This window comes from Sinohyriopsis cumingii, unplaced genomic scaffold (genome assembly GCF_028554795.1).
Source record: "Sinohyriopsis cumingii isolate HCF-2022 unplaced genomic scaffold, ASM2855479v2 utg000309l, whole genome shotgun sequence".
NCBI classification, from domain to species: domain Eukaryota; kingdom Metazoa; phylum Mollusca; class Bivalvia; order Unionida; family Unionidae; genus Sinohyriopsis; species Sinohyriopsis cumingii.
This window is the reverse complement of record NW_028315887.1, coordinates 310,449-322,732: the sequence shown is the minus strand read 5'-3', so window position 1 is coordinate 322,732 and position 12,284 is coordinate 310,449. Positions and strand designations below refer to the sequence as shown.

General features: G+C 35.1%; 1 protein-coding gene across 1 annotated transcript in view; it reads left to right on the top strand.

Moving 5' to 3' along the window:
• Nucleotides 1-12,284, top strand: part of LOC149774359 (uncharacterized) — a 46,074-nt gene that overhangs the window by 11,944 nt on the left and 21,846 nt on the right. The window contains exons 2-7 of the mRNA XM_089945380.1: nt 1,030-1,125; nt 2,569-2,799; nt 6,550-6,572; nt 6,952-7,093; nt 7,768-7,826; nt 8,206-8,271. Of these exons, the coding sequence (XP_089801506.1) occupies nt 1,030-1,125; nt 2,569-2,799; nt 6,550-6,572; nt 6,952-7,093; nt 7,768-7,826; nt 8,206-8,271 (617 nt within the window). The remainder of the gene's footprint in view (nt 1-1,029; nt 1,126-2,568; nt 2,800-6,549; nt 6,573-6,951; nt 7,094-7,767; nt 7,827-8,205; nt 8,272-12,284) is intronic.

Genomic DNA, 12,284 nt, shown 5'->3' with positions numbered 1-12,284 from the left:
AAATTTGCGTGGTATTTTTCATTTCTCAAAAAGTGCCGCTTCCAGGGGTAGGTGTGTTTTTTGGTGCTATTTCTATCTTGCTCAGGATGTCTCTGAATTTGTTGGCTATTGCTCCAACTACTTCATGGGTAACGATGTCTTTGATCCCATACCCCTTCAATTCTTTGGTACGAGAATTGCAATTTGTTTCTTTGTCTCGTACCTTGCATTCGAGACGGGAGTTCAGTTGTACAGCTATTTTCACAATATTAGCCAGTTTTCTGTATTTGTCGACCAGTACTATGCCATATGGTATGGTCGGTCTGAATGTTGAAGTTCCAGGGATTTTAATCTTGTTATTGTCAAACTCGTACTTATCTTTGCAAGTCGTCCCATATATCGGAGACAGTTGCTTTTGTACCGACAAGGTTTTGTTTTGTCTTGCAGACATTTTATTCACGATGGGAGAGCTTACTACAAGCACTGACCAAGGTGACCGACAGTATTGTCCTTTTCATGTACACTGTGCACTATGGGGAGATCTTGATTTAAATCATTGATCTTGATATGAAATGCCATTAATAATCCTTTCTTTCACTCTTTCTCTCCTGAAGACGAAGCTATTATTATTATTATTGATAAGAATGTATGTGTTAGTACTTGTTGAATTCCACGATAGGATATCAGTTACTCGAAGTATGTCGTCTTCAGTGTAGCAACTAAAAAAATACATGTCTTAAATTCTTGACAAATGGTTTGCTCTACAAGTAATCACACAGGCAGACTGGCACACAGATGAAACTTGAGATAAAAACTGAAGAGAGGCATACACCGTAAATAGTTCGCACACGTCTTGAACACAGTATGACTTAGTTTGTCCAAAACCTTGGGAAAACACAAGAAATGTTCAGATAAATGCTTAACAAAGACGAATGATTTCATTTGGAAGAAAATTTGACTTCATATTTAGGTTTTAGATGTTGCTATACGATGAATACGCTTTTGCATGACTGGATTGCAGATTCACCGAACTATTTTAATGCTCAACAGGGAAGGCTAACAGAACTTCTTGAATCTTCAAAACAGTTGAAAAATCAAATTAAAGAAGAAATAGATAAAATTGGATCATCCCGACAGTCATTTGAGGTAATCATTTAATTCTACATCTTCTGATATTCCATTTTGAAGAGAGAGAGAGAGAGAGAGAGAGAGAGAGAGAGGTATGTCTTCTTAAATTTCGATGCACACTATTCATGGATTAAATTTTCATGTTCAGTATGAACGTCTGGTTTCACGGAATATTAGGACACTATACAAATTTGATTTAAATATCTAGGATGCCTCTTGCATACCACGATCATCTACACAATATTAGCACACGTGTTCCTTACGTTGTGCTAAACCTTATTAGGTGTAAAAGTGAAAAGCATATAATGTATAATGAAATCTCTACAATATATACCTTATTATATGACATTTGGATGAAGCTGGGACAAAGTCAAGTGTGTGACTACAGTGGGTATCCATTAGTATAGTAAGTTCACCATGACATCACATTTACAAGGTTCACGTAAATTGCATATTGTATTTCTTTCATCTGACTGTCAGCGAGTTAGTTTATATAGTATGAAGTTTAGAAAACAAAATCATTGCAGATTTTTCATCAACACAATGATGGATGTCGATAATTCACAAAATGTGCACGTTAAAATTCTCAAGCGGGTGTTAAAAACACTGTGTTTGTTTCCACATCCAAGGAAGCCAGACCCCGCGCTTGCGCGTTAGAATATTAATCCAATGTTAAAATAATTAAGCCTGCTTTGTTCCTGTAGACTTTTAATCGTTTTGTTAAATGATAATTTCTGTTTATTTCTAACTTTATATTCTATCAAAATGTTCGATGATAATGGAAGAAACAACCATAATGATTACAATTGTCTTCTGTTCCGCTGTTTGTGAAAATACTATGGGGAACATTTTGACAAAAACAATTGTTATGTTATCTCAAAGAAGAGGATAAGTGAAATTGTACACGAGTTTCATGATATTTGTGCGATCTATACTATGATTGATTTATTATGTTATAATTATTTGTAGAGGAAACATTTTGTATACAAGTATGTAAAGGGACTATGTGAGACAAGATTTCGGAAAAAATGGACAATCCAGAGGTCACGGTTCCCACTGAAACCTTTCCGTGTGATATTATACAACGTTAACGACAAGGGAAATATAATCCGCTTTCTTATTAGTCGGTAAACATGTTAAGATTCAAAAAGGCACTTCCATTCAATCACAATGCCTCTTCTGGATTTTCTGATTTCATGTCACACAATTATAAAATATCTTAAACTTGAGTAGACACCTGTACGTGTACACATTCTAATTGGAGTCTATGATTTCTTATCACCGTGAATTGAAGTAGAACAAAGTTGTTTATGACGTTTGGACGCGATGAGCATAGTTATTGTACAGTCCATATTTTTCCAGTTATGTGTTTGCCAGTGACTATAATTGAACACATAAAACTTAAGGAATTGCGAGCATGTTTGCAGAGATATGTTGTTGACTATATTACACATTTTTCAGAACGCTGCTATTTTGATTAAGGGAAAAATTGATGATCGATTTAGGAGGTGGTCTGATGATCTGGAAAAGCAGAGGAAAACTCTTCAACTGTATGTTGATGAAAAAACGAAACAGAATCTAAAACATTTTAATGAGAGCCTCGAAAGTCTTGAGTATGCAGATTTATATATTCGTCAATTCCAAGCTGAAATGAAGACAGCCATGGCCGAAGATACAACGTCTGTCGTGAAGGTATCCATGCTTTCTAACTAGTCTCTGATAAACGTGTTGTGAATGTAGATACATGTCAACATAGGTAACATTGATATTTTGCTAAATTAGAAAGCTGTTAACTAGTACAAATTCCACCAAGAGATTTTGAAATAAATCCGTGAAGAAAAAATATATCACTTTTATTGCCGCAATGTTGATACCACATTTGAAACTATTTCATCCAATACCAAGGAAATTAATCTTTAAAAATTATCTCCCTTTTCACAGGTTTGTGATTAGTATGTATATTTTCTCTTTATAGGTGATATGTGAATTTTCGGAAGATGAGAATAAAATAAATAAGAGTTTTGATTCAGCAAAAATGTCAGAGTCAATACGAAAATAGAGGGTGATATTAAGCCTTTCGAAAAAGTACCTGGAATCCCTGCGTGAGGTTAGGTTCTCAGATTCCTACCACCAGGGGAACTCTGCAATCTGATTGCTGTTTTTCTTTTGAGCGTTCGGAAGAAAGATATTCTAGAATAAGAAGCAGAATTGGATATAGAGAAGATCTTAGTCTTCAAACTACCTCTTCTCTCTCCCCTTCTCTCTCCCCCTCCTTCTCTGTCTCTGTCTGTCTGTCTGTCTGTCTCTTTCTATATATATATATATATATATATATATATATATATATATATATATATATATATATATATATATCGATGGAGTGTGCATGCTCTTCGCTTTGGAATCGAACTTGTCGAGGAATGCACTTACGAGTGATATGTCCCAGGACCAAGCTGACAATGGCGATAAATAAATAATGTGCTAACAAGAGAGGCAAGCCAAGCAAGATCTGTTTCTGATGTAGGATGAATAAGATCAGCAAAAGTAAAGGCCTGTGTTGTGCTTGAAATGTCTGTCCGAAATGTCTGGGGAATTTTCAGGAGAAAGGACATGGATAAATATTAGCAACTGACAGTTCCTTCTTTCTAGCAATAAATCATATTAGTATCGACTTTCGAAAACCATGGTATAGAAGAGATGCTCTTGAAATAAATATACTGTGTGCCATCATGGCTGAAGTGAATGAGGAGTCTGGAGAGACTACAGCAAGCGATTAACCGCTTATATTGATATAGTGTTTTGATATAATATATAGTTTGGTTTCATGCATATTAACATTTAAATGAGAATACATTGACAAATTAAGATGTGAGAAAAAGTTAAAGTTCAAATGGATCAAAAATGTATTTAAAAGTGAAACATTGCAAAAAAAGAATCAATTCATTTAAATATCGATATACTAATTTGCCCACTATGTCGCATTTTATTTGTCTATCTCGAGTTCTTTGGCCTAACTGGGCTGAGGTTTATAAGTTATAAAGTGTGTCAAAGATTGAAAATATTATGTAATGGCCTGAAAATCGAATAAGGGCATCTACTTTTGACCATATACAAGTGCATACATTTTCATGGCATTTGGTTTTATAATTGTTTTGCTATTGTCTAAACAATCGGATTAGGAACAAACATGTGGGTATGCATTGACAATAGTGAAATAATATGTCACCTTCTGCTATTGGACACACCACGTGTGATATACCACGTGTGATATACCACGTATGATATACCACGTTGAGATCCACTAGAATAGTATCCGTTTCATTCAATTGTAAGTTTTAACTACAGAACATATAAGTTGCCAGTTACATACATTTCTATAAAAAAATAGTCCAATGTGCTGATTGTGAGGAAACACGTTGAATAGGAGCTAACCGATGAAAACGTTTGTAAGCTCAACGCCCTGCAGGACGTAAATATGTCGCACATTCTTTGCTATGCACAAGGAAATGTTTCTATTGCTAATATACTGAAGTTCACAGCAACCAACATTTTTAGGTCTACCGTATCCTGAATCCCCTACCACATCTGGAGAAGACCAAGCTATTCTCTAGCCAAAGTTACATGTTCTGCAATAACACAATACATGGAGGAGTCCTCGTTAATTTCCATCATCAAGAAGCATGTAGTCTAAAAACGTTGTGCAAAATATTTCAGCAGACAGTAAATATATCACCCACAAGACTGGTTAGTAGCCAGACAACGTCATCATCTACATGTATACTTGATACCTCATTTAGATCAATGGAACCATGCCAATTTAAATGAATCCGATTTATCTATGATGGCAGTGACTGGCAAGAAAGTAAAATCTACCATAGACTGAAACAATGTAAAAGAATTTAGAATTTAAATAATAACTGAATTTACCATATACTCCCATTTTGTGTTTTGTCTTTGGGTCTACTTACTTGCTTCAGAGACGTTTCCTTACAAATCGATTGTTGTATTCAAACTTATGTTTTTATGTCATGTATATCATGTTATAAGTTTATGATATTTAGTGGATTCAACTTGTGGAGTTATATATAAAAATTTTAGTTTTCTTTATACATGTACAATCTTTTCAATTATTGCGTTTCATTTTTAATGTCGTGTTCCATACAAAATTATGTTTAATCTTAAGGTTTGTTTCGTGACAGTTATTCAGCTGATTGATCAATGGGCTTAAGACAGTACTCTTTTGTCTTTCGTTCTCCTGTTATTCACGGAGCCGCAGTGGCTCAGTGGTTAGCGTGCAGCATTCACGACTGCCGGTTGCCTGTTCGAATTCTACCATTCCACCAGCCTGGTCAGCTAGCGCGGTGTGCCCTTGGGCAAATCACTTTACTCCATTTGCCTCGGCGCTAAAGAACCTAATTGTGTTGCTGTGTAGTAAAATATCAAACCTAAAATATTCATCACAAAATGCAGTTATAAAAGTTCTATGTTATGCTTGGATTTTTAAAAAATATTTTATCATTGTTTTGGTAAGCTTTTACTGTTTTCACTCATGGCTGAAGCCATTCTTGAAAATACCATGTTTCATCTTATTTCGTGAAATATTGTTTCATATACACAAAAAGCGTAGATATCCTCTATAAATTCAGTTTTATTAGAGGAGGTTTATAAAGGCAGAATTGGACATTGTCTGTCGAACGGAATAGTCTGTATTATTATCATGTGTACAACAGCTGCTCTATTTCCTTTCTTCATACTTTATTATCATATGTGAGACAGCTGCTCTATTTCCTATTTGATACTTTATTATTATTTGTACAACAGCTGCTCTGTTTCCTATTTCATACTTTTTTATCTTGTGTACAACAGCTGCTCTGTTTCATTTATTCATGCTTTATTATCATGTGTGAAACAGCTGCTGTTTCCTATTTCATACTTTATTATCATGTGCACAACACCTGCTCTATTTCCTATTTCATACTTTATTATCATGCGTGAAACAGCTGATCTATTTCCTATTTGATACTTTATTATTATGTGTACAACAGCTGCTCTGTTTCCTATTTCATACTTTTTTTATCATGTGTACAACAGCTGCTCTGTTTCCGTTATTCATGCTTTATTATCATGTGTACAACAGCTGCTCTGTTTCCTTTATTCATACTTTATTATCATGTGTACAACAGCAGCTCTATTTCCTATTTCATACTTTATCTTAAGGATTATATCAAAATGATAACCTGTTCATAACTATGCATAGCTAATACAGAACTATTAGAGTTCCATAGGTATCGCCGCATTTTGTCTAATAATATTGTCATATTGAAAAGAAATTACATGTGGCAATCAAAAGAATCACTATATGGTTTCCAATACTAATGATTCATATATGTTTCTAGAAAACGTTACAAATCATATCTAACAAGTCGGTTTTTTTCCTTTTAGCTGTACGGATCGATGGAAGATAGGTATTTATTTTGAATCTACTTTGAAGATAAACAAGTTAGTAATCACCGAACACACGTTTAGCTATAATGTAATTTACTTTCTTCATACAATTGTCTGAAAATAACGGTTATATACATGAAAACTGCAGAAAAAGAAGGAGTGTGTTTTTGATTTGGAGTAGAATCCATTACTTTCAAATGAATGGTATATAACAGGTTAATATCAAACCACGAAAACACCCCCAGTGATGCAAAACAGAGGATAGATGGCATCAAAAGTTCATTTTTATCCACATTAATCGTAAAATAAAAAACGTATTGATTGAACAATTGAATTATAACTGTACCTGTACATTTTGAAATAATGAAATAAAGGTTACTTTTTTAAAACTCTCTTCAGTCACTCGACAGTTACAATGATATCAGAAGAAGCTATGAGCATTTCTTTCACCCCTCCACCAGATCTGAAGATTGATTTAAATGCTCCCTGGATGGAAGAAGCAATCCAAAATATCAGACTGGTTGAGCATGGCCAGGAGAAGGTAATATTGCATGCATTCTCACTTAATGTTTGAAAATGTGACCTTGTGTAGCAATTCTTTTGAAGGTTAAATGTTCTTCAGATAACAAACACACATATAACAAAGAAGACAAAACCACATAATGTGCGCTTTATTTACTTTTCAGAACATACATGCTTAAATCTGTGTTAAATAATTCTACAAAGTTATATTTTACTATTTAAGTATTTATACAATACGTTATTAAATCTCTATTGCTACTTTTGTATATGTTTCATCAGTAAAGATAGCATGATCAAAACAACTTTAGGCCTGTAAATCCTATTTAACTCCGAAGTTGAGTTTTCCCTTTACTGAACATTTAAAGGTGGCGCCCTCGTCGTCATCTCTCTATTCTCTGTTTTTCGTTTTATATTTGGTTTGAAATGACCAAATATGTATTATCATATTTATTATATGATGAAAAATAATATTTTTGTTTCAGAAAACTGCAAAACAGTGTAGTGGAACGATCCTACAGTGCGGTCGGATTCCTCAGATATTATTTATTTTGCCTATGTGACAATACGAATACATTTGTGGCATCATGAGACGTTATTATATGATGTAATATTATAATTATTATATGCGTCTTACGTAACATAGTTGTCGTGTGATAAATACACATAAATTTTGTTTCTCAACTTTTTCAACAGACCACCTCAGTCTCACCTGGTATATGCTTCATCCTGGAGGAAAACGAGAGCCTTAGAAGGTATTGTCAGAGAAAAGAAAAAGAAAAGAAAAGCACTAATTCAGCTTTTCGTCCGAAACTGTGCTGACAATGTATTAGTTTTCATATTGTTTTGACTACTTTTGCATCTTTTGTCCTTACTGTATTTTTATGTGAAACTGAATATGTGGTTTAAGGATGTCTTCAGTTTTGTTCTAACCAGGATATCTCTTTGTTGCATTTTCTGTGTAATATTACGCTTTTAGAATAGTTTAATTTGACAATTTCAATTTTCATGCTTTATAATGTATAATTTTGCAGTCGGAACCATTTATGATAATTGTTGAATGTAATAGTCAAGGCATTATCGAGGAAAACATGAAAACATGTCCTTACTAAATGATTGTTTTCATCATTATAGAGTGGCTGAGGAACTACAGCGTGAAATAGACAAGAAACAGACAGCAACTAATATTGCAGATGGTTGGTATGTACATTAAACCCACTGTAGCTCTAATTCAAATATTATAAAAGCTGTTCATTAAATTTTAAATTTGTAAAAAATGAATCTGTAAACACAAATAATATTCGTGTTTGCACACAACACACAACATTCTCGTTCTCCATTATATATATATATATATATATATATATATATATATATATATATATATATATATATATATATAATGTACGAAGTACGAAGGGTTGTTCAAATGCAATTCGTCACCCTCTACGAATTTGTGCCATTGTGTGTTGTGTTGTCACATTATTAATTAGGAAAGCTGATGTCGTACATGTGCTGAAACATGTAATGAGGACCGATATTGTGGCACCTAGGATGAAGAACGCGCTTTGACAAGAACTTGTGTGAGTGTCTGATGGCTTCATGTACTACATACCGCTTATTAAAGGGTTACGAAATTTGGCACGTTTGTACCTCAGAGCAATAACACAAATCAATAAGGAAATTTGCGGCTACATCAACGAATTCCTGAAATTGAAACAATAGGGTAGCGGCTATCCATCTTTGTTTAAGGCTTCACAAGACAAAGAGACATACAAAGCACGACACAGATGCTTAGAAGGGATCAGTCTGGAGCATGTGGGAAAGGATGAAGGAAGCTGATTGTTTGCCAATATCATATTCAGTTGTTTGTGGGGAAAAGTGGCGCAACGTCCAATATTACCCAAAATGAAATACTTAGCAGATCCAGATCTAAACTTTAAAGTGGATGATGACGAAGGAAAACTCTTAAACATGTGGGAATCATCTGTCACAAATTGACAAACATCTTGGTAAGTTATTACTAAGAAGTAACAGAATTTGAATTTGCACCACACACCACCTCTCACCCCCTCCGACGAGTTTGGAAATGTCATCATTACTGCGAACGCGACAGTTAATGCCCATTACAAATTATCTGATGCCTTGGAACGTTTGGTAGATGGAGTCTTTTATTTCGACACCGACAGTTGCGTGTACATATATCTCCTTCATGAACATCACCCAGACATCAAAGAGGTATCTTTCATGCGCATGGACTGAAGAACATCCAAAAGACACTACTGTCATTTCTTATTAGTGTAGATCCAGATATTGCGGATTCCAATACAGAAACCGGCATGGACAAGTGCACACAAAATGCAAAGTCGAGAGACTGATATTAAACTATCGTTCTAGTAAAATAGTTGACTTGAAAGAAGCTTTAGAGTCCAAACGAGATCAAGACTTTAGCTTGAAAGCATTTGATCCACATTGTATCGTATATTTGTCAGTGGACCTTAAGAAAATGTCCGTCAGACTGTGTACCGAAAAGTATATCGACTTCCAGACCACAATACTATACCTTACCAAAAACATGAGCTCCAGCATAAAAGAGAGAAAAGTTTCAAGACAAACACTTCATTGCAAATACAAACGCCAACATAGATAAATAAGTCAACACATCAAACGAGTAAGAGACCCACTACAGACTTCAGGTTCAATAAATATGTTGAGTGAGATGCTGTTCCTTGCGACTAGAGTGATGCCGTACCCTGCGACAGCAGCAATGCAGAACGACCCTACCACTCCTCTACTACTATTGAAGCCATGCCGTTCGCGTGCTTTACCAGAGGATGCGATAAAACACGTAAAAATGGTGACGTGCGTGTATCTATCAAAGAATCTCATCAATGTACTCGAAAACTACTATGGATACCACTAATTCATCGAGATGTGCAAATCAAAGAAGTATACACGTTTCCTGCTGCTTTGCTGGCTATTGTGACATTGAAATTCGACTCAGGACGTTCAAGCAATTGCCAAAATATCTGGACGGAATACCCATTAACAAAACGTTAGTCAGAGCCGGATTGCTCTACTCGGGGGAGGAAACCAAGTACAATGTTTTTATTGTAGGTGTGAAGAGATCAACGAATGGGAGTATAAAGGATAAAGACCCAGCTTTCCTGGAAAATGCGAGACGATCTCCGTACAATCACTACCCTCCTTTGGTGGGCGTGATTATTACCCACATGAAGACTTTAGAAAAGAGAATTCGTAGTTTTGCCTCTGGAGCTAAGAAAACACATTTATACGGAGCGCATAATTAAATGAAATGCAAAGAACAAAAACTTTATCAAAGCTAATACTATTGTTTTAGTTTAAATATTCCTCAATGGAATTGCCACTGGGAATCTTGTTGACGTACACAAAAAATATAGGTTACCTGACTGGGTCTTAGGTAAGGGACCAACACAATCTACCATTATTCTGCTAAATAGTTCGTCAAAGGCAAGAATAAGTTGCAGATGAGCCTTATGTATCTAATGATTGGATTTCCTACCATTTGACAATTATGACAAGATCTGCAGTATTTCCCAACATCACTTTTAATTTTTGGCCAATAGAAGTGATTAAAGATCTTGTGATAAGTCTTATTAATCCGTAGATGACCAGCAAAATAATTTTCATGAGCTAGACTAAGAATTTCCTGTCTGTACGATTTTGGAACTACAATTTGAAAGTTCATTGACTACTCTTCACCAGCAGGTACCTCGGAAGGTCTCCATTTTTTCATAAGAATCCCATTTTTAATGAAATAACAGACATGTACTTCAGTGGCTTCAGTGTCACTAATGGCCCTTTGAAACAAACAAGAGATCTCAAGATCTTTTTCCTGTTCAACGACAAGTGATTGAAGATTGTCACCCTGATTAGAAAAAAGAGAATGAGTAGCTAAAAGAGGATCACTGTGATCAATACATGTTGATTGATCCAAACAAAAAGTGAAATTGACCTCATTAAAATTAAGCCCAATACATGTGTCAGTGAAAGCGATACATTCCTGATCAACATTATTATCAAGAGGTTTCTTTGCCATAACTCTAGTAACTGCACAAACTGGGTATAAATCAGGGAATTAGTTTTCAATAGGATCGACTTTCTGATCCAAACAAGGATTTTCAGTTATAAGTGGATTAACCACAACCTTATCTCCAGCTAGGTCGTTGCCTATTAATAACTGAATGCTCTCAACGAGTAAAGAATACACTGTTCCGACTGTCACAGGTCCTGAGACTAAGTCTGATGTCAAATGTACACAATGAAACGGAACATTAACAAAGATGCATTCTTCTCCCTGAATATGAGAACTCTCATTATAAGAAGACTTCTCAGAAATAGGCAATGTACCTGATAATAAATTACTCTGAGAAGCTCCTGTGTCCCTTAAAATTGTAATAGGGATGGGATTGGCTGAACCAACTAAGAGTGATATGGAACAGTTCGACGTGAATGGTTCATAAGTCTCCATAATAAAATCAGACTGGGGTTTATTAGACTCAACAAATGTATTGCTTTCAATATATGATCGTCACTTTGACCTCTTAGAAATAAGACCATTTTGAATAGGGCTTTATTGATTCTGTTGCATATTTCTCAATTTGTAGCAATCAGAAATAACGTGTCCTTTCTTCTTGCAATAGGTACACGTAGAAAGTTATAAGGATTGCTGATCATTCTTATCAGAAACTTGATTTCTAACAGTTGTGCCTGATTGTATTAGGCTGAAATACCTTTCTACCAGAAGCCTGCTGAATTGAAGTCTTATTTACAAAAGAAACTATATGAGGTAAAGAATACTAGTCATCAGTACGAGCAGCATTTTCCAAGGTTTCGGTCTTATGCTCATCCAGATGAGTCTTAGTGTCAATTTGGACACAGCTCTTGAGCTCTTCAAGTAATCCAAGTTGTCTGAGACTTTCTTTGCTAAACACCACCTATCAAATAACTGCTCTTTTTCTCTTGCAAATTCGACATGAGTGTTCCAGCTTCATTTTATGGTTCCTGAATTTTTTCCGATAAGCATCAGAGACTAACTAATAACCGTTCAGATGCATTCCTTAACCAGATCATAGTCAGCACTTTGCTGTACTGACAGGGATGCATAGATATCTCGGGCTTTGCAAAAAAAGTGCACACTGTGATCATAAAGTCCAATGCTCCCGTGTCTA